At 53.6% G+C, this 27,748-nt stretch overlaps 1 protein-coding gene across 3 annotated transcripts; it reads left to right on the forward strand.

The window, feature by feature from the left end:
* Nucleotides 1-2,238: 2,238 nt before the first annotated feature.
* Nucleotides 2,239-26,310, forward strand: ARAP3 (ArfGAP with RhoGAP domain, ankyrin repeat and PH domain 3). 3 transcript variants are annotated; one of them, XM_057732570.1, is made up of 33 exons: nt 2,239-2,302; nt 3,921-4,464; nt 4,577-4,638; nt 4,744-4,855; nt 7,921-8,121; nt 8,279-8,348; nt 8,618-8,738; nt 8,821-9,005; nt 9,085-9,191; nt 9,453-9,652; nt 10,028-10,113; nt 10,281-10,463; nt 10,617-10,752; nt 11,754-11,870; nt 12,312-12,459; nt 12,560-12,662; nt 14,511-14,730; nt 15,418-15,481; nt 15,728-15,891; nt 18,694-18,906; nt 19,178-19,283; nt 20,224-20,371; nt 20,683-20,751; nt 21,442-21,516; nt 21,615-21,729; nt 23,338-23,466; nt 23,546-23,679; nt 23,917-23,999; nt 24,096-24,131; nt 24,267-24,330; nt 24,430-24,567; nt 24,760-24,798; nt 25,286-26,310. In XM_057732570.1, the coding sequence occupies exons 2-33, from the start codon at nt 3,938-3,940 to the stop codon at nt 25,766-25,768; spliced, it is 4,638 nt and encodes a 1,545-aa protein (XP_057588553.1). In that variant the 5' UTR covers nt 2,239-2,302; nt 3,921-3,937; the 3' UTR covers nt 25,769-26,310. The 3 variants fall into 3 exon arrangements, with proteins under 3 accessions (XP_057588553.1, XP_057588557.1, XP_057588558.1); XM_057732575.1 differs by having other exon boundaries at nt 2,291-2,302; nt 3,953-4,464; XM_057732574.1 differs by lacking the exon at nt 24,760-24,798.
* Nucleotides 26,311-27,748: the final 1,438 nt, after the last annotated feature.

A 27,748-nucleotide genomic window follows, 5' to 3' on the forward strand; every position in this document is an offset into this window, starting at 1 on the left:
ATGTAGCGTGTCCTTCAATTATGACAGTAGCAACAAACCAGTCATATTAGCCATAACTATGGCTTTGTCACCAATAGAAATCATGTACATTTTCGCATCATATTACAGTATTGCAGATCTTTGGAAATATCATTTATGCTCACCATTGCTTCAAAATTATGTGAGGCATCAACCTACTGCTAGATCTTATTTAAAGCATTAATAAAGAAGCACATGTTACTATATCACTTAAAATAGTTTTATAACTATCTTGCAGTATAATTGGTTTCCTTTGCAATCTTACATATTTCATTTTATGCATTTTTAAAACATTATTCTGAGATCGGGTCTATATATTTACCAGATTGCCAAAGGGGAACCTGACACAAAAAGGGTTCAGAACTCCCACATCTGGGCCCTGACCAGGACCCCCCGGCGCCCATCCCTGCAAGCTCCCTGTGCCCTGTACTCATTTACCCAATCCTCCTCTCTTGCTGGGTTACTCTGAGTCCTCCAAGAAGAAGCTGCCAAGGCAGGATGAATCGTGCAAGGATTTGATTAAAGCAAATGCCTGTGAGAGAAGAAGGGAGCCAGGAGCTGGGAGAGCTATGAAAAAGAGAGGGAGGGAAGGAAGGTTGAGAGGAAATAATCCTAGACCACTTACGCAGAAGAGGGAAAGTTCAGCAAGGCCACGGGGGAGTTCTTGAGTCAATGTCAGCTGTCAGAGGAGCCCCCTATCTCCCAGGACGGGGCCTGCCTTAGGATCTCTGCTGAGCTTGGATATTGGCTGGGAGTGGCCCAGTGGGAAGCTGGCCTTAGAGCAGGAGCTGATGGATTTCAGAGAGAAGCAGCTGAGGCCCTTGGTCAATTTCACTCCTTATGGTTGGAGGTCTACCAGGAGCATTCTCTTGCTCCTCTCCACCCCCTTGCCCAGCCTGAACAAAGACATCCAGAGAACTGTCTCCTATCTGTAAAATGCAGGTGATAAAATTCCCTATCTTAAGGATCATTGTGAGGATGAATCACAATTTGCAAAGCAGTGTTTGCACAGGACCTGGGACAGAGTCAGCTCTCAATAATTGGTAGCCATTATGATGCCATTTTAAGTATTAATTATTATCATTCTCTTTCTCAGCTAGAAGGGCTCCAGGAGGCTGAAAATGGTAGTCCCTTTCCAAGCTGGGGCAGCTGGGAGAGGTGGGGACCACTTCCCCACATTCCCTTCAGTTTCCACCCCCGGAGACAGGAGCCAGGGGTCTTCCCCTAGCTACTGACAGTTCCTGCGCCTGCTGACTCACAGCCAACTTCCTCTCATACAAACAGGAAAGCACAGCCCCGCCAGCACTCCCCCCGCCCCCCCCCCCCCAACACCACACACAGCTAAAGGCCAGCCCACCTCTGAGGGGGAAGTGCCTCAGGCCTCTGGGGGCCAGGCTCCAAGATTGGGACTCCAGGCAAGATCCAGAAAGGGGAGGGGGGCCATTTCTCCTCAGGCACCCTCTCCCCACCCCACCACCCCCACTCACACAAAAAAACTGCCGTGGAGGGTGGGAAAAAGGGGCTTTGCCCCAGGATGAAAAGGCTGCTGGCTGGGTCATGGTGCTTACAGGGCACCAGCCTTATGTTCAAAAAGGCAGCCTCAAACCCTGACCCTCATCTCTGGGAAGAAACCTAGGCCAGGCCCTCGGAGACCTCGTCTGCTGGGCCTCTGCTTCTTTCCCCGAGGTCGGATGGCTGGGCTCCTGAAGGTTCTCCAGCTTGGAAGGCCGTGGAGATCCATGATTTGTGGATATTAGCTTCTGTTCCCCCGTTAACTGGATAGCAGAGTCCAGCCACCCTGCTGGGCGTGGGAGAGGTGCCCTGGGGACGTAGGGCCCTGTTCTTTTCCCTCTCCCTCTTGGCCGCCGGACGGGAGGGGACACCGGAGGGGATGCAGAGATGTCCGCAGCACTCTCCTTCTCTCTCTGGTTCTACCCCTGTCCCCAGCTCCGTCTGGTCTCTGCCTCTTTGTCCTGCTCTCTAAGGCTGTCTTGGCCTCCAGCCCCGTTCCGGTCCCCCTCCTCTCTTGGCCCCTAAAGGGGCTGAGCTGGCCAGGCTGCGAGATAAGCTCAGCAGTTGGGTAAGGAGCCCTAACCTTTTGGAGGCCGCCGCTTGCACAAGGAGTGGCCGGGGCCCCGCAGAGGGAACCGACGAGCGGGACGGGGCGGGGCGGGGCTGGGCCCCTTCGGGGGAGGGCTGAGGGGAGGCGGGGCCGGCGCGGCGGGACCCGGAGCCTCGGACAGCGCGTCGGGCACTGGGGAGCGGACGGCGGCCGCTTAGTGAGGTGAGGACCCCTGCGCCCCCGGGCCCCTGCCTCCCAGACTCCTCCCCATCACCTCCTCGAGAGCGTTCTTGGGAACCCCGGGCCCCTCCGCGTCGGCGGCCCTTCCCTCTCCCCCTCCCGGCCGCGACCGCCCCTCCCTCCGGTCGCCGGCCTCTGCCCCCTCCCTCCTTGCCCCCTCCCTCGTCGCAGCCGGAGCTGCCCCGCACTGCCCGCCCCCCCCCCTCCCCCGCACTCCTGCCCCGCGCACCTCCTAGTTCCCAGTCCCGTGCCCTAGAGCCGGGGCTGAGTCACCGGGAAACTGGCCTCTGAGTCAGGGCGGTAGGTGCAGCACCCTGGCCCTAGCTTGGGGAGGGGGCTTGGACACAAAGAGGCAGAGAGAGGCCAGAGGTGATGCTGGGACGAGAGAGAGTCCTGGCTGGGACCCCGCAGGAGAGAAACTGGGAGAGAGCAGAGGCAGAGACAGAAACCTAGGGTCAGAGGTGGCCAGAGACACAGATGAAACTGAAGGTCTAGTTAAAATTGGAGACGGAGGCAAGGAGAGCCTTAATGACAGGGAGCAAAACAAGAAGAGGGACCAAGATGGACTTAGAGGTAGAGATGGAGATGGAGTGAGGTAGGGACAGGGACAGGGTAGAGATAAAACTCAGGGAAACAGAATCCAAGATAGGTCTAGGTAATAGGACAGGGGCAGGGCAGGCTGCTGGAATGGGACGGAGCCTCAGAGACCTGAGTCCAAAGGCATGGGCAGGACAAAGGAAGGCTCAGAGAGGGAAGGCTTGTCATTTCACACTGTGAGTTGCTGCAGGGTGGGTGCTCTGTCTGTGCACACACATGTGAGAACATGCTGCAGGTGGGTACAGAGTAGAGACCCTCATGTACCCCTGGGCCCTCATCTCTCTGGCCCAGCTCTCTGCCCCATCCTCTCTCCCCAAGTGGCCTCTGCCCAGATGTTGGTACTGCTTAGAGTTCTCTGGTCAGCCTGACCAAGGGAGGCAGGATGTGGGGGCGGCCAGAGCTGGAGGGACAGGAAGGAAGTCTGAGCAGAGACAATAGGTGGAAGGGGAGGAGGAACTGGAAACAACCAGGATTAGGATGGCCTGAGCCCATACCTCAGCTCTGAAAACCAGTGGGAGTGGGATCTGCATGTCCCCTCTCCTCTTGAGCCACAGCTGCCCTATTCCCACTCTATGCCTCATCAGGGTCAAGGTACATCGTCCTCCCCACCATCCCCCTTCATCCTTCCCCTTCAGGGTTCTGGCATCTTATCCCAGGCTTGCTTAGTTGAGTGTGCAGAAATGCAGAGGCAGAGCGTTGACCCAGACACAGGGTGATGGGAGCTAAGGGACCAGCACTACCACCAATAATCCAACTTGCCGTGAGCCCAGGGCAAGCCTTTTCCCCTCCCCGGGCCTCAGTTTTCTCATCTACAAATGAAGGGGTTCTCCAACAATGAGAAAGCACTTTCTATTGTTCTGGGATGCCCCCGGATCACAGGCCTCTGGTCATTTTTCTTTGGAGGAAGACTGGAGTCTGGTACCTCCTGTCCAGGCCTCAGACTTTGGGAAAGGGAGGGGGAATCTCAGCCTGAGCCCTCCCTTCACCCTGCCCCTCCCCCCAGCAATGGCTTGAGCCCCCATGGCTGCCCCTCAGGACCTGGACATCGCTGTGTGGCTGGCCACGGTGCACCTGGAGCAGTATGCAGACGCGTTCCGGCGGCATGGCCTGGCTACAGCGGGTGCAGCCCAGGGCCTGGGCCACGAGGAGCTGAGGCAGTTGGGCGTCAACGCCACAGGGCACCGGAAGCGCATTCTGCGCCTGCTGCAGGCAGGCACTGCAGAGGGCTCTCTGGACCCCCAGCTGGAAAGTGCCATGGAGCCGTCGCCCAGCCCAGCCCCCCAAGCCCAGCCCACCAAGCCTGTGCCTAAGCCCAGGACAGTATTTGGTGGGCTCAGTGGCTCCGCGACCACTCAGAGGACTGGGTTGAGTCCAGCCCTCTGGAGAGCAGAAGCATCCAAGAGCCCAGAGCCCAGCCCGAGGTCCCCTCCTGTCCCTCAGAGGTCTTCCCCTGAGCAGCCTTCAGCCTTGAATACTGTGGAGATGATGCCCAATGCCATCTACTTTGGCTTGGACCTAAGAGGCGGGACACAGTCAGCTCAGGACATGTGAGTGGAGTTGGCTCCCTGGGGATCCAATGCTGGGGGCAGGGAGGAGCAGGGCATGAGGGCTTGTCTTTCCTTCTCTCTCCTTTAATGACCACCAGACCTTTCCCCTTAGGGCCCCAGACAGCTCCCAGACAACTGCCCCCACCCCTGCCCTCAGGCCCACAACGGGTACAGGTAGGTGGGTTATCCTGAGGTGGGGGAAGAGGGGCAATGCCCTTGAGGTCCTCAGACACTCTCACCTGACCTCTTCACTCTCTCCCCCATTTCTCCTCCTGCCAGTGCACATCATGGACCCTGGTTGCCTGTACTATGGTGTCCAGCCTGTGGGGGTCCCAGGGGCCCCTGACAGAAGAGAAGGCAGAGGTATCTGTCAGGAAAGGGCTGAACACAGGTGAGTGGTCCATAGGGTGATGATGGCAGGAAGAGGGGCAGTTTGAGGAGCATTTGAGTTGGTGGCAGCTGTGTTTCCCATTATTTGTCAAATGTACCTTGAATGTCCACTGTGTGCCAGACAGGTCCTTGAGCTACAGGATGAATATGACAGAACCAGTCCCCCATTAGGTAGTTTGTGACTCAGTGGGGACAGACAGGACATAAAACAGGTAGACAAAGAAATGGATACATGATTTAAAATATGGAGAAGTGCCTTGCGTCCTTTCATTTAACTATCTTGAGCATCTACTGAAGGCCAGATACTGTTGTAGATACTTGGGATAGATCAGAAATCCCTGCCCTTGTGGGGAGATAGTCAGTTAACAATAGATGTAATAAATGAGCTGCACCATACATTAAAAGGTGATAAGTGCCGTGGAAAAAGTTAGACAGGGTAAGAGGGCTGAGCTGGAGTGAGGGGGGAGTGGACTGCAGTTTCTCATTAAGAGTTGCCAGAGTGTTAAGAAGATGATATTTGAGCCAAAACCTGAAGGAGATGAGGGAGTTAGCCCTCCTCTAGAGGAGTGTTGCAGGTAGGAAGAGTGGCCAGAATAGAGGCTTTAAGGAGGCCATGTGCCCAGGGGGATCCGGGAGTGATGACAAGTCGGCAGGGCTGGGGCAGAGTGGGCCAGGGTGGGAAGAGTTGGGGGAGACGCCATCAGAGAGGTAAAAGGAGCCAGATCGGGTAGGACCGTGTAGGGACTTTCGATTTTACTCTAAGTGAAATGGGAAGCCAGCCATCAGATGGGTTTTGACTTACATTTTAAGAATTCCTCAGGTTGCTGTGTTGGGAATGGTCTGTAGGGGGCAAAAGCAGAAGCAGAGAGATTAGTTAGGAGGTTCTTGCAGTGATCTAGGTGAGACATCTCAGGCTAGCATGATGGGAGTGGAGATGGTGAGAAGTGGTTGGTTTGGGTTATATTTTGAAGACGAACCGTCCTGGTAAATTGAGGTGTGAGAGAAAAGCAGACAAGAATGACTTCAGGGGTTTCAGTCTAAGTCTGCACTGTCCCGTGGTAGCCAGTAACCACGTGTGACTGCTGAACGCATGAAATGTGGCTAGTCTGGTGTGAGCTGTGCTGTAACTATAAAACAGCCAAATTTCAAAGACTTAGTTCAACAGCACAGTTCTAAGCAACTGAACATTCCTAGAGTGGTCATGGTCTGAGATGGGGAAGACTGCACGTAAAGCAGAGGGAGGTGAGGGGCAGATTAGGAATTTAGTTTTGGATGTGTTGAATTTTGAGGTGTGTATTATACACCCAAGAAGAAGTTCCAAATAGGCCATTGGGTATGCAAGTCTGGAGTTCGGGGGAGAGGTCCGAGCTAGAGATCTAGATTTGTGAGTTGTCAGTATTTAGATGGGTGTATGTAGCTGTGAGTGAGTGTTGATAGAACAGAGGACCAAGATCAGGGTCCTGGCACACTCCAGCATCAAGAGGTCTGGGAGAAGAGGAAGAAGGAGGAAAACAGGCTGAAAAGAAATGGTTAGTGGAGGGAAGATCAGGAGAAGCCGATGCCACAGGAGCTAAGTGAAGAAAATGTACAAGGAGGAGGGAGAGGTCAGCTATGTCAAATGCTGCTGAGCGGTTGGGTGAGATAAGGACTGAGAACTGACCTCTACAACTGGCAACATGGAGGTCACTCAGGACCTTGACCGGTGCTGGGGGTGAAAGCTTGATCAGAGTGGGCTCAAGAGAGAATGGAAGGAGAGGAGCTGGAAATCGTGAAGACAACATTTTTGAGGAGTTTTTCTGCAAAGAAGAGCAGAGAGTTGGAATGGTTATTGATAGTGAAAGTGGAGTCAAGAAGGGGGTTTTTATAGCATAGCATGCTACACATGTTCGTAGGTGAATAGGGATGACCTGGTAGAGAGGGAAAACTAGCTGATGTAGAACAGGAAGAAAGTCTGGAGCGATGTCCTTGTGTAGGTGAGAGGACTAGGATCAAGTGCCCAGAGGACAGACTGGCTTTAGACAGGAGTGTTTTTTATAGTACCAGGAGAAAGGCAGTGTGTGTGTGGAATGGGGCAGATGAGGTGCTGGGAGTCTGTGGGGGTTCTCGTCTGATTGCTTCAGTTTCTCAGTGAAGCAGGAAACAAGTGGGGTAAAGTAGAGGTTCTCCATCTCAGCTGCACTACATCCTGGGGAACTTTTAAAACAACAGATGCCTGGGCCTCGTTCCCGGAGACTCAAATTTAAGTGTCTGGTATGGGGCTCATATACAGGTATTTTTAAGTTTCCCAAGTGATTTTGTGCGGCTGAGGTAAAGTGACAGAGAATAATAGAGGACTTTCTGAGAAGGAGCCCTTGAAGGATGCGAAGCAGCAGCCCAGGGAAGCATGCTCTAGGCACACGGAGCGGCATGTGCAAAGACTGTGAACTGGGGAAGAGAACGTGGCTGGACTGGAGTCAGTGAGTCGAGGGTGATAGAGGGTGAGGCCAGGGGAGTTACCACGGGTCTCACTGTACAAAACCTTGCAGCCCCTGGTAAGGAATTTTGATGTATCATTAAGTGCAAATGGAAAGTCATTGTAGAGGTTCATACAGGTGAGTGAAATACTCTCGTCTGCATTCTTAAAAGAGCACTCTGGAGTCCGTGGGAGAATGGATGTTTGGTGGGAGGACGTGAGTGGAAGCAGGTGACCAGTTAGGCGATTCCCTTCACCTCGGTGAGAACTGATGACAGCTTGGTCCAGGGAGAGAAAGGCAAGAACTTTTAGGAGAAAGAACCAGTTAGGCTTATTGATGAGATATGAGCAACTGTAGCAGAAAGCCATCTACGCAGCCCTTACCCACATTTTCCACCAAGTAATCCTAATGGCAGATGCGAAGGACTGAAATGAAAAGTCCAGGTGTGCTCGGGGAAGAAGCTCCATGCCAGTGTTTTGGGTTCTCAGCCTCCCTGTTCTACTGTTTGAAAAGCAGATCCAGTGCCTGCCAGGCATTCCACTAGGTGCTGTGGGTGGGGTTGTCCAGGGAACTGGGTCTAATGTGTGTCTCTCTCTATCTTGGCCCCCACAAGGCTCAGCAGGCAGGATCTTGAGGCACGAGAGGACGCTGGCTATGCCAGCCTTGAGCTGCCGGGGGATTCCACCCTCTCACTGCCCACCCTGGACGCAGAGACCAACGATGACCTCATATCACCCTATGCCAGCTTCTCCTCCATGGCAGACCGCCCCATGCCCCTGCTCAGTGGCTGGCTCGACAAGCTCTCCCCTCAGGGGTGGGGCTGCTGGGAAGGGAAGGGGAGGAGGGTGCGGGAGGCTGGGTGGTGGTGGATGGAGGTCAGGTCCCAGGTGCTCCCAGATCCTAGGAACCCCCCGCCCTCCCGGTTTGCAGCCTCCACCACTTACTGATCTCGGCCCCCCCCCCCCCCCCAGAAACTACGTCTTCCAGAGGCGCTTTGTGCAGTTCAATGGGAGGAGTCTGATGTACTTCAGCAGTGATAAGGTAGGTCTGGGAGATGCTATGTGGGGCCTGGGGAAAGGGAGAGGGAGAGGGAGGGCTGAGAGAGGCTCAGGATTGGAAGGCCAATCCCCCCATGGTGGAAAGGCCAGCACCGCCTAACTCATGTCAGCATCTAAAAGAGCTAAGTTAGCAGCTGTAACCCACTGCTTGCGGAATGAGTACTGATCTCACTAAAAGTTGACGCCGGCCCCCTCGGGTCAGCACCCATGGCTGAGTTCCTGTCGGCATGGGCCAATGGGCTGTCCCTCCAGGACCCCTTCCCCAAGGGTGTGATCCCTCTGACCGCCATCGAGATGGCCCGCAGCAGCAAGGACAACAAATTCCAGGTCATCACCGGCCAGAGGGTGTTCGTGTTCCGCACAGAGAGCGAGGGTGAGGGCCGGGGGCCCCCGGGTCTGGGCAGGGCTGGGAAGGCCAGGTCAGCCCGCTGACCCGCTTCCTCGTGCTGGGCTAGCTCAGCGGGACACGTGGTGCTCCACGCTGCAATCCCGCCTGAGGGAGCAGCGCCTCCTGGGCCACCCCCGGCCCCCGCAGCCGCCGCGCCCCCTCCGCACAGGCATGCTGGAGCTGCGTGGGCACAAGGCCAAGGTGTTTGCTGCGTTGAGCCCTGGACAGCTGGCCCTGTACAAGAGCGAGCAGGTGAGGAGGGCCGGGCCGGGGCCGAGGAGCCTGACCTAGCCCGTTCTGGCCTCACGGTGCCTGCCCCCGACCCTGCCAGGCCTTCTCTCTGGGCATCGGGATCTGCTTCATTGAACTGCAAGGCTGCAGCGTCCGGGAGACCAAGAGTCGTGGCTTCGACCTGCTCACCCCGCATCGCTGCTTCAGGTGGGGCCCAGACTGGCAGGAGGCCAGGCTCGGGGAGGGACGCTGAAGGAGGCACGGGGGTGCCGAGGACCCGAGGCCTCCTCCGTAGGATTCAGTGGGTGTGCCCTGACGGGAGTCCAGCGAGCAGGGTCAAGGATGTCAGGGGGGTCCGGGCTGGCCCGCATGTGGCCTGTGGTGGCTGCTGCAGGAGTGGCCAGGGGGATGGGACAAGCTGGGGGAGGGGGGGTGTCCATGCCCACAGACTGGCTGTCCGCCCCTCAGCTTCACAGCCGAGTCTGGGGGGGCTCGGCAGAGCTGGGCGGCCGCTCTGCAGGAAGCAGTAACCGAGACCCTGTCTGACTACGAGGTGGCTGAGAAGATCTGGTCCAATCGGGCAAACCGGCACTGTGCAGACTGCGGGGCCTCCCGGCCAGACTGGGCCGCTGTCAACCTGGGGGTGGTCATCTGCAAGCAGTGCGCAGGTGCGGGCCGCAGCCTTCAGCCGAGGTGGGGGGAGGGGGCTCTGGGGCGGGAGGGCCCGGGGGCGCCGTGCCACGTGCCCCTCGCGCCCTGACAGGTCGGCACCGGGCCCTGGGGGTGGTCATCTGCAAGCAGTGCGCAGGTGCGGGCCGCAGCCTTCAGCCGAGGTGGGGGGAGGGGGCTCTGGGGCGGGAGGGCCCGGGGGCGCCGTGCCACGTGCCCCTCGCGCCCTGACAGGTCGGCACCGGGCCCTGGGGCTGGTCATCTGCAAGCAGTGCGCAGGTGCGGGCCGCAGCCTTCAGCCGAGGTGGGGGGAGGGGGCTCTGGGGCGGGAGGGCCCGGGGGCGCCGTGCCACATGCCCCTCGCGCCCTGACAGGTCAGCACCGGGCCCTGGGTTCTGGCGTCTCCAAGGTGCAGAGCCTGAAGCTGGACACAAGTGTCTGGAGTAATGAGATCGTGCAGGTGAGGCGGCTGAAGAGGGGGAAAGTGAGGGGTGGGGTGCGGTTGTCGGGGGGAGGATGGAAGCAGAGCACGCAACAAAAAAGGCCTTGGGTCCCCCTTGGAGCCGGGCTGGAACGTCTGGGGACTCCAGTTCCTGTCACTTGCCTCTGCCCCCTGTCATCCTGCAGTTGTTCATTGTCCTGGGAAATGATCGTGCCAACCGCTTCTGGGCAGGGGCGCTACCCCCAGCCGAGGGGCTGCACCCAGATAGCACCCCTGGCCCTCGGGGAGACTTCATCTCCCGGAAGTACCGGCTGGGTCTCTTCCGGAAGCCCCACCCTCAGTATCCAGAGCATAGCCAGCTTCTCCAGGTAGGAGGGAAGGCTGCGGCTGATGGGGAGGGTGGAGCGCAGTCTCTGAAATGCCTTAACTTGGAGTGGGGGCTGTTTTTGGTCACAGGAAGACTGTCCCCAGGGCTCTCAGATTGCGTCTTGGGGTTGACAGAGGCCATTTTCTCCCTGTAGGCGCTATGTGCAGCTGTGGCAGGACCCAACCTGTTAAAGAACATGACCCAGCTCCTCTGTGTCGAGGCTTTTGAGGGAGAGGACCCCTGGTCCCCCTCAGCCCTCGATGGCAGCTTCCCTGGTCTCCTGCCCCCAGGTAGTCCCCACAACTGCCTCCTCTCTCTCCCTGCAAGAATTCTCAGCCACGACCTGTGCCTTGGTTCTTCTGAGGTGCGGGTGGGGGACCCCATTACCTCTCACCCAGCCCATCATGATGGCCCAGCCTGGGCGGTTTCCCAACCCTCCAGGTCCTCCAGATCCTATTTCTTTTTTTAAAATTAATTAATTTATTTATTGGCTGCATTTGGTTTTTGTTGCTCTGCGTGGGCTTTCTGTGGTTGTGGAGAGTTGGGGCTACTCTTCATTGCAGCACACAGGCTTCTTTTGGCAGTGGCTTCTCTTGTTGCGGAGCTCGGGCTCTAGGCATGTGGGCTTCAGTAGTTGCAGCACGTGGGCTCAGTCATCGTGGCTTGCAGGCTCTAGAGCACAGGCTCAGTAATTGTGGCACAGGGGCTTAGTTGCTCCGCAGCACATGGGATCTTCCCAGACCAGGGATCGAACCTGTGTCCCCTGCATTGACGGACAGATTCTTAATCACTGCACCACCAGGAAAGCCTCCCAGATCCTATTTCTTGATGTTATAAAATGACCAATGATGACCGCTGTCTGGAGTGGATCTGGATGTTTGAGGTGTCAGTGCTGGCCTATCCCTGACAGGATCAACCCATAGGCCAGGTCTCCCCTCCCCAGAGGAAGTCTGATCATAGAAATGGTCATCTGATAGAGGCTGGTCTCCAGTAGTCATGCCAAAGGGGCCAAGACACAGGATGGCCCTTACTCTGAGGCCTTCACCCAGAGCTGACTTGCTGTTGACTGGCTGGTGGGGACAGACAGTCGACAAGGGCTGGCTCAGAAGCCTCACAACTCCCTGCCACCCTCTTTTCTAATTTGGGTGGTGAGGCATCCCCAGTGGGGTTCCACTTGGCCACGCTGCCAGTGGAGTTGGGTCCCACTGTCTTCCTTGATTCAGTCCCTTCCCCAAGGTCAGGCCATCCCATTGCACTGGCCTGAACTGACCACTTCTCCCTCCCCTTGCAGACCCCTCCCCTGGCGTGTACAATGAGGTGGTGGTGCCTGCCACTTACAGCAGCTTCCTGTACTGTGGTCCCATTAGCAACAAAGCTGGACCCCCACCGCCTCGTAAGGGCCGAGATGGTGAGAAGGGAGCCAAGGGATGGGAGGAGGTGGGCAGAAACCAGGGTAGACACGGGTGTTCCATAGACGGACAGGGAGAAGAGGACTGGGACGGGACATGCCCTGGAGTGGGCTGGGTGCTAGGGGTCAGAGAGGGACCGTGGCAGGCGGCAGCATCGGGTGATGGTTGAGAGGCTGTGCTTTGAAGTCAGACTGTGGGGGTCAAATCCCAACTCTGCTACTTTCTACGCATGTGACTTGGGCAAGCTACTCAAACTCTGAACCTCACTTTTCCCATCGGCAAAACAGGAGTGAGTATAAAACCCACCTCATAGAGTTGTGAAGATTACGTGAGATCATACATAGGCAGAGGGCTTGGCATAGAACAGACATCTGGCAAATGGGAATCCTGACAGTGGGGACAGAGGTCAGCTGCCTGCTGACCATCCGTTTCCCTCTTAGCCCCACCCCGACTGTGGTGCGTGCTGGGTGCGGCTCTGGAAATGTTTGTGTCAGAAAGCAGCCCTGAACCCCTCAACTTCATCCATCCCCAAGACGTTGTATGTTTGGGTGTGAACCCCCCACCCACAGACCCAGGTGACCTCGACAGGTAATACCGCCAGGTTCCCTACACTCCCCCTTTCCCTCCCTGAGCCTGCCAGCCCCCTCACTCGCCCCCATTCTCCTCCTGGACCTCATCTTTTCTCCAGGTTCCCCTTTTCCTTTGAGCTCATCCTCACCGGGGGGAGGATCCAGCATTTTGGCACAGATGGAGCTGACAGTCTGGAGGCCTGGACCAGCGCAGTGGGCAAGGTGAGATAGCCGAGACCCCTCCCCGACAGCTCATGCTTTGCCTGCCCCCACCTGCCCCCATCCTGTCCTCTCTTATTCCTACAGCCACTCCCACCCTTCCGCTAACAGCTGAGGTTGACTGAGCACTTATTCTGTGCCAGGCCCTGCGTTAAACACTGCCCACTCAATAGCTCATTTAAGTTTCACAACAACCTTCAGAGGTAAGGATTGTTAATATTTCATGCCTAAAGAACTTAGAGGTTATGAAATCACTTGGTCAAGGTCACAGAGCTAGGAGGCAGCAGAGCACAGGACGAACATCAGGCCTCTGTCTCCAAAGCTCATGGGCCACACCTCACTGTGCTGGGCCTCTTCCCGCAGAGAGGCTGCCTCTGCCTCCCGCCCCCTGCCCCCAACCCTCAGATCTCCAAGTCCACAGGCATAGCTGCCTTCATCTGTCCCGGCTTCTCTATTCCCAGGCAAGCCACCCTCTCTCCACCCTGCACCTCCTCCCTGGCATTAAAACTTCAGGCACTAGAGTCAGATATCCTGGGATCTGAGTCCTCCACCTCTCGTGTGCGAGCTCTTCCATATGGGTAGCGTGGGTGTAAAAGCCACATCCCCTAGGGTTGAGGATTATGACATACGAGGCCCACACTGCCTGGCACGCAGCCAGCCCTCCATCTGTGGGTGTTGACGTAGTAATGGTGATCACGATGACAGTCGCTCCCATCCTTAAACAGCTTTCCCCCCAGCCCTGCCCCACCTTCGGCTCATCACCCTGGCGCCCTCCTGACAGCTCCTTAGAAAGTCAGAAAGTCGTGTGCTCTGGCAGCCTGCAGTTCCTCCTTAACCCCTTGTGGCTGCCCTCCTCTGCCACACTCTTCTGAGCTGCTACCCTGCAGCTGGCCAGTGACTTGCCCTTAGTAAAGTCCAAGGCCTTCTTCTGGCCTCACCAGGTAGTCTCTGCATCTGACACTCCTCTGTAGGAAATGCTCCCAGGCTCTGGCTCCTGACCACACTCTCCTGGTTTGCCTGTAACTCCTTACACCAAGATGTTGTCTCCCTATCCTCTAAGGGCTCTGTCGTGGCCCTCTCAGCCAGGTCCATGTCTCCTCTTATTATCTACTTTCCAAAAACCAAGCCCATCCTTTAAGGCAGTGCTACCCCAAGTGTGGTCTGTTACTGTATCCAGGCCCAGGGACTCTGTTATAGCCCATGACAGGTTAAGTACAGAGCTTGAGAGTCAGCATTCAGAATCTTTCATAGCAATTTGACAGAGTGATTTTATTTGTGGAATCATTTTTAAAATCAGGGGCTTATATTTTGTATGTCTTTCTTTTTTCATTTTTCTAGTAATTTGTTGTTCTTTAATGACAATGTTGATTAGTGACAGATTGGAAATTTTGTAAAAAAACTCCCTGTTCCTTCACCACAAACAGCTTGAGAAGCACTGCTTTTAGGTTCACCTTGAATAGTCCTTTCTCCATGAAGCCTCTGTCTGGCCCTTGGGGTTGGGACTCCCTGGGGCCTCGTGACTCTTTGGTTACAGCATGTAGCTACCCATTCTGTCTTCCCCTACGTCCCAATTAAGGGCATAAGGCTGCCTGCTACACAGGGGTCATTTCCGTGTTGACCGGAGCAAATCAAATTGAATTGCATTTCTTTCTTGTTTTTCTCCATCCATCTCCTATTTCCTTCACCGGTCTTTCCTTCACTCTCTCCCCATCCTTTCATTCCTCTCTTTCCTTGGCATTCTCTCCATGTTTTTCTCTGCCTTTGCCTATCCCTCTCACTGTTACTCCTCTCCCCACCCCTTGTCTCTTTCCCTGTCCTCCTCTCTCCCATTGTCCTCCTCCTGCCTCACAGTGGTTCTCCCCACTGAGCTGTCACCAGCTGTTGGGCCCTGGGCTGCTGCGGCTGGGCCGCCTGTGGCTGCGGTCCCCCTCTCATACCGCCCTGGCCCCTGGCCTCTGGCTGTCTGGGTTCGGACTTCTTCGTGGAGATCACCTCTTCCTGTGCCCAGCATCAGGCCCTGGCCCCCCAGCCCCAGAGGACATGGTGCATCTGCGCCGGCTACAGGAGATCAGTGAGCAGGGCTGGGGACAGGGATGAAGGGTGGCTATTGGTGGTGGTGGGGGGGGTAGTGGACCTTTACCTATTTGGGGGTCCCTTTGGGAGACAGCAGGAATAGTGGATTCAGGCACAAGTACTGGAGGCAAATTGCCCAGATTTTGACCCCCCACCGCCATCACTTCCTGGCTGTGTGACCTTGGACAAGTTACTTAAACTCTCTGTGCTTTAGTTGCCTCATCTTCATAAACAGGCACAATATTAGGGTTGTAATGACTTTCATAAGGCAATGCATGTAAAACACTTATCACAGAGCCTGGAGGGAGGCATCTTAGAGGTGTTCAATAAATGTTATTTGTTATAAATGTTATCATTATTTGGAGTCACCTGCTGGAGGAATGGGGATTCTCATTTCCTCCTAAAAGAGGAACAGTGTAGGGTAGTGTCTTAAGGTTTTGGGAGATAAACTTGAGTTCAAGCTCAGCTTTGCTGTTTTATAGCAAGTAATCTGAGGCAAGTTACTTAACCTCTCTGAGCTTATGTGTCACCTGTAAAATGGGGATAATAGTATGTAACTCATAGAATTTAATGCAGTATTGTTTGTAAGGCTCTGACATGAAACCTACATATCTTAAATACTTAATAAAATTGTCACTATGATGAAGATGCTGATGATATTAATGTCCAATGATTCTCCTCCCAGGTGTGGTCTCAGCAGCTGACACCCCGGACAAAAAAGAGCATTTGGTTCTAGTGGAGACAGGAAGGTAAGTCCTGCCCCTACCCTTGACCCTGGGCCCCCCTTTCTAGAGCACAGCTCACACCTTCCACCCTGGCTTGCTGGACCACTGCCCACTTCCTCAAAGTCACTTCCCTCCTTGAGGGGCCCTATCTGGGTTGGGTGTTGCTGCCCCCTGCTGGTGTCTCTGGGCCATCTGGTCCTTGTGCTCCTGGGCCTCTTAGTTTGAGGACTCCTCTGGAGCTGGCTCTGACTCAGGTCTCTCATGTCTCAGGACACTGTATCTGCAGGCAGAGGGCCGGCTAGACTTCTCGGCATGGAATGCGGCCATTGGGGGGGCAGCCGGTGGGGGAGGCACAGGGCTGCAGGAGCAGCAGATGAGCCGGGGTGACATCCCCATCATTGTGGACGCCTGCATCAGTTTTGTCACTCAGCATGGTAAGTGGGTACTGGCTCACACTGAGCTAGTGGGGGATGGGGAACGTGGGTGCGGGTTGGAGGGGGGGCATGACTGGGGAGGGAGATGTGTGTGTGATTTGCCTTCAAAAGCTTTGCCTCCAGAGACTGCAGCCTGACAGCAAGGGTTGTGTGACCCTTGGCAAGCTGCTCTGCCTTTCTGAGCCTCAGTTCCCTCATCTTTAAAAAGGGGCTACAGCAGTCTCATTTTCCAGGACAGTTGTGAGAGTGAGATAACACACGTGAAGCATTTAGCACAGGATGGTGCTTGTGCTTATGCTGGCAGGTGGTTAAGTCTTCCAAGGTAGCTGTTACTGCGGTGTGGGCATGGAAGGAGGGTGGCACTGGGATGTGACTGGAGATGCAGAGCCATGGAGAACAAAAAGGGGGCAGCTATAAGGCAATAGCCCAGCTGTGCATCAACATCCTTGGGGTTCTGAGCAGAATTATTCTGTGCAGGAGGGTTTTCCAGCCATAAAGGATCAGCTACACAAGGGGTTCCCAGAATCCTCTGTGAGTTTTTGGCCTCTGCTTTATTCTCGTTCCCAAATAAGGACCAAGTTGAATCTTTTTCCCCAGAAAACCCTCTTTTAAGAGAGAAAATTCACAGAAAACTAAGGAGGACAGTAAAGGGAAATGAGGCACATCCATGACCAACAAACAGTTGTGCTTCCTACACGGACGCGGGGTAGTCAGCAGTTAATGACATTCTCTACACCTTGGCAGTAGCCTCGTGCGCTGACGTCCCCCCACTCACTAGACCCCCATCCCCTTCCCAGCCTCCCTCGTGTTCATAAGAGGATTGAAGTCAGAGGCCCAGTGAAAAAGGCCTGCAGAAAGTGTGGGTGTTCTTCCCTGTTCCTCCACAGTTCCTGCACCACCACTCTTTATTCAACACACGTTTATTGAGCTGCTCCCCTGTGCCAGACAAGGGGGATATGGCAGTGAACGAGGAAGAGTCTGTGAAGCTCAGAGACCGATGGGAGAGATGGGTAGTAATTAAGAAAACAAATACAGCAGTTCTCACGATTCATGGCAGTCATATTCTGAAAACACTGAATCAATGAATGCTGAACTGTTGCCCTGGTGGAAATACAGGATTAGGTTCTTGGGAAACTCTGGTCATATTTTCATCAACGGATCAATATGTAACTTTGTTTTATGTATGTTTCTGTTTAAAGACACTTCTAATTTTTTTCTAAGTTTCCACCTTTTTTTTCTCCTGTTTTTTTAAAAAATTGAAGTATAGTTAATTCACAACGCTGTGTTAGTTTCAAATGTACGGCAAAGTGATTCAGTTATACTTGTGCGCGTGCGCGCGCGTGCGTGCGTGCGTGTGTGTGTGTGTGTGTGTGTGTGTAAAAAAAAATATATTCTTTTTCAAATTATTTGCTATTGTAGGTTATACAAGATATTGAGTATAGTTCCAAGCTTTCATCTTACAATTTTTTAAAAATTATTTTTTATTGAAGTATAGTTGATGTATAATATTAAATTACAGGGGTACAATACAGTGATTCACAATTTTTGAAGTTTATAGTTATTCTAAAATATTTGCTGTTTTCCCCGTGTTGTACAATGTATTCTTTTTTTTTTTATAAATTTATTTATTTATTTATTGGCTGTGCTGGGTCTTCGTTGCTACACATGGGCTTTCTCTAGTTGTGGCGAGCGGGGGCTGCTCTTCTTTGCGGTGCTCAGGCTCCTCATTGCCTTGGCTTCTCTTGTTGTGGAGCATGGGCTCTAGGTGCATGGGCTTCAATAGTTGCAGCACATGGGCTCAGTAGTTGTGGCTCACGGGCTCTAAAGCGCAGGCTCAGTAGTTGTGGCGCATGGGCTTAGTTGCTCCCTGGCATGTGGGATCTTCCCTGACCAGGGATCGAACCCATGTCCCCTGCATTAGCAGACAGATTCTTAACCACTGCGCCACCTAGGAAGCCCTGTACAATCTATTCTTACAACTTATTTTATTCCTAATAGTTTGTACCTCTTAGTCCCCTACGCCTATACTGATCCTCCCCCATTCCTTCTCCCTACTGGTAACTACTAGTTTGTTCTCTGTATCTTAGTCTGTTTTAAAGACACTTTATTAAAAACACAAAGATTAACTTTAACTTCACAGCCAGCAATACTATAATTCATGCCTGAAAGAAGCTTATCTGACATACGTATCTTCTCATAGCCTTTCTGCATGTAAGAACACTAGACAGTACTTCAGCACTACACTCGGGGACTATTTTAAGCAGTGAAATCCACCCCTCCCCCCTCGCAAAAGAAGTACAAGAATGCAAAAAATGTGACTCTAACTATACCATGAAAATGACACTTGTTTACCATATGAGGCCTTAGTTGGGAACATGTCCATCAGGCGACTCAAAGTTTTCTCTACTTGCATATGTTCACAAGTGACTGCAAAGTGCCACAAGTATTGATTTGGGGGTTCCATATAAACTTTAGCAAGTAGATGAATTCGTAAATACAGAACCTGTGAATAAGGAGGCCTGAGTGTAATGTGATTTCAGAGAGTGCTATTTAAAGATCAAAGTGGTGAGGAGAGAGAGCGTGAGGGGGGCTGCTGTCTGACAGCGTGGTTAGGGGAGGACCTTCTGAAGATGAGGGCTGGAGCAGGGACCTGAGAAGCAAGAACACAGAGGCCAATTTCTTCCTCTCTGACCCTCCTACCACCAACAGCCACATACCATGTAGTGGGGTCACAGACAGGGTGCTGGGTGGGTGGTAGTGGGTCTTTGGGCAGTGGTGAGCTGAGGTGCTGGCTGTTCTCAGGGCTCCGGCTGGAGGGTGTATACCGGAAAGGGGGTGCCCGCGCCCGCAGCCTGCGGCTCCTGGCTGAGTTCCGGCGGGATGCCAGGTCAGTGAAGCTCCGACCAGGGGAGCACTTTGTGGAGGATGTCACCGACACGCTCAAACGTTTCTTTCGAGAGCTTGATGACCCTGTGACCTCTGCACGGTTGCTACCTCGCTGGAGGGAGGCTGCCGGTAGGTACTCCCAAGATCCCTAAGAACTCCTCATGGACAACTGAGACCCAACCAGGACCTCCACCCACCCCACCAGAATCCCTGAGGCTCCCTTGTGGGGTTGGGCAGCCCCCCTCCCCAATACTTCCCCCATTGGAAGATCACCCAGGGACTCAGCTCAGGGCAAGGTGGGAAGGGGGCAGAAACACATCCGTGCTGGGTTTGTTTCTCTAAAAATCCTTCCACTCTTCCTTCCCTGATCCTCTCCAACCCTCCCCCATCCCATCTCCAGAGCTACCCCAGAAGAGCCAGCGCCTAGAGAAATACAAAGAAGTGATTGGCTGCCTGCCACAGGTCAACCGCCGCACACTGGCCACCCTCATTGGGCATCTCTATCGGTCAGTACAGCCAGACCCCCTGCAGGCTTCCTCCCTGACCCTTCATCATCTCTGTCCAATCCCCTCACTTACATTCACATATTCATCCCAAAGACAATTGTTAAGTGAAGGTGTCACAGCATAAAGGTTTACAGCATGGACTTTGTGGGGTCAGACAGACCTAGGTCTTAACCTGGCTCCACTATTCTAGCACACGACTTTGGATAAATTATCTGCTCTCTCTGAGCCTCAGCTTCCTCGTTTGTAACAGGAAGATAGTATAAGGAATAGCATCATTCTCATAGGTTATATGAGATTTAAATGAGATAATCCTTGTGAACTTCTTCCTACAGCACCTGGCATGAATGTAGTAAGCATTCAGAAACGGTGAGCAATCAGTATTGTTTTGTTTTATTTATTATTCTATGCCAGGCAAAGATTAGATGTTGGAGACACAAAGACGAATAAGATGTAGATCTACCTTTACTAGTCTATTGAGGAGAGAGAGTTTTAAATGATCCCGAGTGAGCCTCAGCTCTGTTGCACTGATAACGCTGTATCACAGGGACTGGACAACTATGGCCTGTGGGCCAAATCCAGCCCATTACTTGTTTTTGTAAATAAAGTTTTGTACCTAAAACATAAAGCCATGCCCATTCATTTACATATTTTCCATGGTTCCTTTCACCCTACAACAGCAGACTGTATAGCCTGAAAGCCTAAAATATTTACTATCTGTCCCCTTACATAAAGTTTGCCAACCCCTATTTATAAGTGTCTCTCCCCTAGGCCAGAAGCTCCTAGAGCCAGGATTTTGTCTAACTCACTGCTGTATCCCAAGTGCTTAGCTCAGGGCCTGGCATACGGTCGGGACTCAATAAGCGTTTGCTGAATGAAGGGAGAGGTCGATGAAGGTGTGAGCAGAAGCTGCGTTCCTCATGACCCTCACACCCCCCTGCAGGGTGCAGAAGTGTGCGGCTCTGAACCAGATGTGCACGCGGAACCTGGCCCTGCTATTTGCACCCAGCGTGTTCCAGACGGATGGGCGGGGGGAGCACGAGGTGCGGGTGCTGCAGGAACTCATCGACGGCTACATCTCTGTTTTTGATGTAAGCTTTCCCAACCCCTGACCTACAGTCCCTCTTCCTGGATTTTGGATCCTGCTCGCCTCAACAAAGGCCCACCCTGCCCTCTGAAGGCCCTCTGATTCAGGAACCACCTCCCAGAGCCCTGGGCCCCAATCTCCCGTAACCGTGCTCCTGACATCCTTGCCCCATTGATTCTCAGCTCTTCTGGCCTCTAACCTTCTCCTGCAGGTGCTCTGGTCGTACACTTCTTTCCCTGCTCCCCTCTTTTCTCAGCAGCAGCCCCCCATCCCAGTGCACACATGCACACACATACCCTTTTGGCTCTTCCACAGATCGACCCTGACCAGGTAGCTCAGATCGACTTGGAGGTCAGTCTTATCACCACTTGGAAGGATGTGCAGGTAACTTGTCCTGACCCTAGACTCCTGAGTGGGCCACGAGGGAACATCAAGATAGGAAGGTGACCTTCTGCTTCTTGACAGTGGCCCTCAGCTCTCTGGGACACAGGAAATCCAAGGAGAGGAGTGCTTTGGGGAGGGGGTTTGGTTTAGGATTTGCTCCATTTATTCCACCATGAGGATTCTTAATTACAAAAGGATGGCAGGAACACTTCAGTTCCCTGTGTAAGAGAGCCAAGGACAAGGGTTAGCTAAGTTAGACAAAGAGGTGAGAATAGTAATAAATACAGTAGCAAACAGCTGAGGACTAATTCTATTCCAAGCACCTGTGAGCTCACTTTAGCATCATACAACTCCAAGAGGTAAGTAGTCCCATTTTTTCAAATAAAGAAACTGAGGTTTGGAGGGTCACTTATTCAAGGTCATACTGTAGCACGTGGCAGAGTTGGAACCCAGACAGCATGACTCCAAACTTCTCCTCCCAAGTACTGCTGCACTGCCTTGGAAAGCTCCGCACACAGTTCCGCCATGCCTGGAGTTTTTTCTCTTTAAAGGGTCTGATCGATGTTTGGGGTGAGGGTTGGGAGGAGGCTTCTGTGGGGGGGAAGCACTGATGAGGCAACCTGAGGAGTCCTCTGACCTTGCTTCTTGGCACCGTCTGTGTCCTCCTGATTTCTTTACCTCTCCCCTCAGCTGTCCCAGGCTGGAGACCTCATTATGGAGGTTTTTATAGAGCAGCAGCTCCCAGACAACTGTGTCACCCTGAAGGTCAGTCCTGAGGGGACAGGAGGGGAGATGAGAGGATGGTGGGGGGCGGGGGCATGGGCCTGACCGGCCTGGGTCCTCTGCTCCTGCTCTGACCCCAGGTGTCCCCAACACTGACTGCCGAGGAGCTAACTAACCAAGTACTGGAGATTCGGGGGACGACAGCCGGGACGGACTTGTGGGTGACATTTGAGATTCGAGAGCATGGGGAGCTTGGTAAGTATGATGGTGCCCTGCACGTGCACGTGAGGTGTGGGGTGAAAGTCACCAAGACTTCTGTGTTACCAGATGCGCAGTTGTCTACTTGCTCTTTCTCAGTACTTGCTGCTCTGCTGGCTTTCATGGACCCCACAAACCCTTGGTTTCCCTTCCACCTTAAAGGAGGCTTCTCTTTCTCCTTTGCCCAGACTCCAAATGCTGGAGGAACCCAGGGCTCAATCCTTGACCCTCTTCCTTTCTCTCATCTACATTTTTCCTTAGATGAGCTCATCCATTCCTAGGGCTCTAAATGGCATTAATAAGCTGGCCCGCAAATGTTTATGTGTGGCCCAGACCTTTCCTCTGAGCTCCGGACTCACCTATCCAGCTGCCTACTTGACGCTTGTACATCTCATAGTATTTCACATTTACAATGTCTAAGACCAGGACTTCCCTGGTGGTCCAGTGGTTAAGACTCCGTGCTTCCACTGGAGGGGGTGTGGGTTCGATCCCTGGTTGGGGAAGTAAGATCCTACATGCCACGTGGCATGGCCAAAAAAAAAAAAAGTACATAAAAAATTTTTTTAAAAAGTCTAAGACCAAACTCAGTTCCCAGCTCCCTCCCCTGACAAAAAGCCTGAGCCATTTCCTAGTATCTCTGACTCAGTCAGTGCACCACCATTCACCCAGTTATCAAGGCCAGACACTTGGGAGTCCTCTGGGTCTCCTTCCTTTCCTTCATCTTCATACCCACCAGCCAGCTAGTCCTCTTGAGTCTTTTCGAATCTGTCACCTCTCCATCTCCATCGTTACCAGCATCCTCGTTGAGGTCACCATGATCGTTTTGCTCCCCAACATAACCACTAGAATGTACAGCCCCAGAAAGGGCCTCGCTGGCCAGTGTCCCCTTCTTGCCTCTCAACAATCCATCTGCCACACAGCAGTCAAGGAGCATTCCAAGCATAAATTCGATCATGCCATTCCCATAGTTCAGACCTTCCAATGGCTTCTGGTTGAGTTTAAAATAAAATTCAAACCCCTGTTATAGCCCACAAGACCCTGAAGGCTTGGCCCTTGCCTGTTTCTCAGACATCTCACATAGTGTTTTCTTTGCTCGAGGCACACTGGCTGTTTAGTTCCTGAAGCACATCCTTCCTAACTCCAGGTCTTCTGTGTTGCATTTTGTGACAGCTGAAGTCTTCTTTCCCCGTCTCAGCATCAGCATGGCTTGTTCTTTCCAATCCATCGGGCTTCTGAGTCTCATCTTCAAATGCCTCCTCTGAAAGGCTTTGCCTGGTCATCCTATCTCAGTAGCTGCCTTGTTATTCTCTCTCAGCTTCTTATTGCTTCTTTTAGAATAATGGTTTCTCTTTAATTACCCCATTTACTTATCTGTTACTCTCTGCTCCCTCACCAGGCTGTGGGCTTTGTGAAGGCAGGCCATGTGTTTCATGCTCCCCACTGTATCCCCAGGGCAGCCCGGTGCCTGGCACAGTCAGTGCTAAGTAGTGTCTGTGGCTGGATGGTGGAATGGATGAATGAATGAGTGACCGGTGGGCGAGCAGGTGGGAGCTCCAGGCTGTAGATGGATATCTGGTTGATACCTTCCCTCACCTTGTGCCTTAGAGCGGCCACTGCACCCCAAGGAAAGGGTCCTAGAGCAGGCCCTACAATGGTGCCAACTCCCAGAGCCCTGCTCGGCCTCCCTGCTCTTGAGAAAAGTCTCCCTGGCCCACGCCAGCTGCCTCTTCACAGGTGAGCCTCCTTCTTCTGCCCAGCACACCCCAGGCCTCTTCCAGGGACCCTCCACCTAACCCTCCCCATCTGTGCCCAGGTATGCGGCGTGAGAGCCCACGGGTGGGGCTGTTGCGGTGTCGGGAGGAGCCACCCCGCTTGCTGGGAAACCGCTTCCAGGAGAGATTCTTTCTGCTGCGTGGCCGCTGCCTGCTGCTCCTCAAGGAGAAGAAGGTGGGCCCTGGGCGAGCGGGGAGGGTCACTGGGTGGCTGCATGGGAGAAGCCCTGACTGCACCAACCCTGTCACTCCAGAGTCCATGTTCTCATCAGTCTCATTGCTTCCCTGGCCCTTTGACCTCTGTGACCCTTTGACCTCACACAACCCTAGTGCTTCCATGACTTCTTGGCCTCCTTAACCCTGATTCTTCTCTCTCACCTCTCAACCTTACTGATGGCCTTCATGTTGTCAGAGTTCTAAACCAGAACGGGAGTGGCCTTTGGAAGGTGCCAAGGTTTACCTGGGAATCCGCAAGAAGTTCAAGCCTCCCACCCCGTGAGTTTTTTACCCGAGTCCACACTTTTAGAGGCTTCCTGTCGCCACCCTCCTGGCCTTTCTGATCCCCCATCCCTGTCCTCCTTTGCCTCTCAGGTGGGGCTTCACGTTGATCCTGGAGAAGATGCACCTGTGAGTACCTCCCAGCCTGGCTTCTCCTGTGGCCCAGACAGGCTCCCTTTCCTCTGCCTCCTCGCTTTTTCTGTCCTCCATCCCTCTAGTTGTGACCCCTTCCCCGCCTGCTGATTCCCCTCTGATCACTCCCAGCTGCCTGTCCTGCACAGACGAGGATGAGATGTGGGACTGGACCACCAGCATCCTCAAAGCCCAGGTGAGGGGAAGGAGAGAGCTGAGGGGTAGGTCTGTGGGCCCAGCTCTAACCCTCAGCACCTCCCATCCCACCGGTGCCACGCCCTCACCCTCTCTCCAGCACGATGACCAGCAGCCAGTGGTCTTACGACGTCGTTCCTCCTCTGACCTCGCCCGTCAGAAGTTTGGCACAATGCCTTTGCTGCCCATCCGTGGGGATGACAGTGGAGCCACCCTCCTCTCCGCCAATCAGACCCTGGTGAGGTCCTCCTACCCGTCTGGGTCCCTGCCCCTGCCCTTGCCACACTGCAGGAGGGAGTGGCGTGCCTGCCAGCCTGGTGTCCCCGCTGCCTTCTCTGTGCCCCCATTCTCCACCCCTACCTCCTGTTGCCAGGCCTCATTGTGTCTCTGTGTCTCTCCCTCCCCACCTCCCTACCCAACATGTGTCCAGAGGCGACTTCACAACCGGAGGACCCTGTCCATGTTCTTTGTGAGTACTGTGCCTGCTCCAGCTGTGTGCACGTCAACCCTGTGTTCCTCTGTGCTGCCTGAGCCGGTGTGCTCTCTGTATTTGTCCCATGCAGGCCATCAATGAGTGTGTGTGCGTGTGAGACAGAGAGAGTGTGTTGGGACCAGAAGGAATGAGGAAAACAAGGGATGGTAGGACACAGTGAGGAAAGGGGGGGGGTGGTCACAGGATCTGAGAAATAGAAGGGAAGTGATTAAGTGAATGCATTTTGAAGTCAGGTCTACCTGGGTTCAAGACCCAGCTCTGCCATTTACTTAACTTTGTGATCTTGGGCAGCTTACTTAACCCCTCTGTACCTCAGCTCACTCACGAGCAGTGTAACCATCATACAGAATTGTGTTTGACATCATACATGCAGAGTAAGAGAAAGAGCTCAATAAATGTTAGAGATTAATAACCTGGTACCTCTAACTCTGTGCGTGCCCCTGGTGACCCCATTCCCACTCAGCCGATGAAGTCACCCCAGGGGTCCGTGGAGGAGCAGGAGGAACTGGAGGAGCCAGTGTATGAGGAGCCAGTGTACGAGGAAGTGGGGGCCTTCCCCGAGCTGACGGAGGACACCTGCACCTCCTTCACCACGCTGGAGCGGACAGCCAAGCCAGAGACCCCCCTCGCCAGCCAGAGATCCTTCGATCAATCTCTTCCATCCAAAGCAGGCCCTCTGGGCCAGGAGGAGAGGCCACCTGAGCCCCCTCTGGGCCCTCCTTCAAAGAGCAGCCCCCAGGCACGTGGGTCCCTGGAGGAGCAGCTGCTCCAGGAGCTCAGCAGCCTCATCCTGAGGAAGGGAGAGACCACCATAGGCCCGGGCAGTCCCCCTCAGCCCTCCAGTCCCCAGCCCCCGAGCCCCACCAGCCTTCCGACACAGACACCTGGCTTCCCCACCCAAGCCCCCTGCACTTCCAGTCCACCCCCCAGCCAGCCCCTCACATGACCCTGGGACGAGCAGGCTGAGGGATAGGTAACCAAAGACCCAAGCTCTTCCCATGGCAGACACTGATGGGAGCATCCTCTGCCCTGGCTGGAAAGACTCTAGAATCCAGTACTGTGTGGAAGGAGTATGGGGCCGAGAGCTCCTGAGGCTGCGTCCTGCTCAGAGAGGGGCAGGTCATGGCATCTCTCTGGGCCTCCACTGACTTACCTGTACCGTGAAGTAACTGAAATAAGGAGAATGGTGAATGTCAAACTGTTTCTCAGAGCTGTCAGCCCCACATAGTTTCCCTCAAGAAAGGCAACTCCTGCTTTATATATTCGATATGTAGGGGTTCTATGAGAGATTTTGGGGCTTGAAAAGAATGGTTTTATGCATTAACAAAAAAAAAGATTTGGAAGGCACAGGTTTGAATGATCTCCAAGTTTATCCTACCCCACCTTCAACATTCAGAGACTACAGTGAAGCCCTAGAGTGGGGAGGTTGATTAGGGCTGGGAACTGGGGCAAAGAAGAGCCAGAAAGGATTGGTCACTGTTAATAAACCTTGGAACAAAAAGGCTGCCGTTCTTTAATTAATACATTCGTTCATCCATTCAGTTATTCAACAGATATATATTGAACACCTAATTGGTGCCAGGTATTGGGGATATAGTGTGAACAAAAGAGATGGGGGGAGCGTCCATCGTAGAGGGGAAACAGAAAAAATGCACACACAACAAAATCAGTGCTGTGAAAAAATTAAACCAAAGTGATGTGCTTGTGGAGGTGACATCTGGGCTGGGTGGAAGGGGAAGGCCTCTGTGAAGAGCTGAAATGTAAGGGTAAGAAGCCAGGCATGTGGAGTGCTGGGAGAAGGAGCACTCCAGAAGGAAAGGGAAGGCAGTAGGCATGAAGGCTCTGTAATGGGAAGGGACTTGGCATGTTGGAGGAAGGGCAAAGAGACTGAAGTGGCTGCAGCACAGTGAGTGGGGAGCTAGAGAAGAGAATGGGCTGAAGGGCGGAGGATCATCAGGGACCCAATCATACACAGCCTCACAGGCCATGATTTTATTCTGAAGCAATTGAGGAGTTTTAGGGAAGAGTGATGAAATTTTATTTCCCTTTAAAAAAAAGATCAATCACCCTGGCTATTTTCTGCACAATGGGTTGTAGGGGGAAGACTGGAAGCAAGGAGGCCAGATATCAGACCAGGAGACTGATAATGGGGGCTTGGACCAGGTTGGTAGTTCTGGAAATTGAGGGAAGTTCATCAATGGGAGATAGAACCTATAGGACTTGCAGATGGATGGAATGTGGGGGTAGGAGGAAGGGCACATAGACTCTGGGTTTCTGACTTTCCTAACTGGATGGAGAACGGTTCCACTTAGTATGTTACCTGGGGGAGATGACTGGGGAAGGATCAGGTAGAAGGAGCCATTTAAATAGCCTGAGGTACTTATTTATACAAGGTGGAGGTGTCAGGTGAGCTGTTGGAAATGTGAATCTGGAGTTTGGGCCACAGATGTCTGCCGTTTCGAAGTCAGGGGTTTGGTGAGGCGGTGTGGGCCAGGGATAGGTGAGGAGAATGAGGAAAGGGTGTGTACATTCTCAGAAAGCAGTGCCCAGCGGGGGTGGGGGCATGTTCTGGGGTGCAGAACCTTAAGGGCAGGCCCTAAAGGCGATAGGGGCTTTCTGGGCTGCAAGTCCCCCCCTCAACTCCCAGCTCACGTCCACTCGCTGGTTTCGTTCCCATTGGCCCAGGACGTACCTGTCTTTTCCTCTGGTACTGGTTCCTTCCTGGCTCCAGGCGCCTCGCTCAAGCTGGCTTTTCCAGTTCAGTGGGAATTGGGAAAAGGTCTGAGACCAGCCCTGTTTCCCTCATCATACGCATCTTCGCTCAGGCATCCAGTGATTCAGTTTCCCTGGTCACAGATTGAGTTCCTCGCCATCCTTCACCCGTCGCGTCGGGATTGGAGATATGCATATGTAAATGAATGATGAG

The sequence above is a fragment of the Hippopotamus amphibius genome, chromosome 1 (assembly GCF_030028045.1).
Source record: "Hippopotamus amphibius kiboko isolate mHipAmp2 chromosome 1, mHipAmp2.hap2, whole genome shotgun sequence".
In the NCBI taxonomy this organism is placed as follows: Eukaryota; Metazoa; Chordata; class Mammalia; order Artiodactyla; family Hippopotamidae; genus Hippopotamus; species Hippopotamus amphibius.

What these genes read in the sequence shown, in the direction of transcription:
- ARAP3 (XM_057732570.1), top strand. Translation starts at nt 3,938, where the DNA reads ATGGCTGCCCCTCAGGACCTGGACATCGCTGTGTGGCTGGCCACGGTG. An exon ending in CAGGAAAGGGCTGAACACAG is followed by an intron (nt 4,856 to 7,920) that starts GTGAGTGGTCCA and finishes GGCCCCCACAAG; the next exon opens with GCTCAGCAGGCAGGATCTTG. An exon ending in GCCTCGTAAGGGCCGAGATG is followed by an intron (nt 11,871 to 12,311) that starts GTGAGAAGGGAG and finishes TTTCCCTCTTAG; the next exon opens with CCCCACCCCGACTGTGGTGC.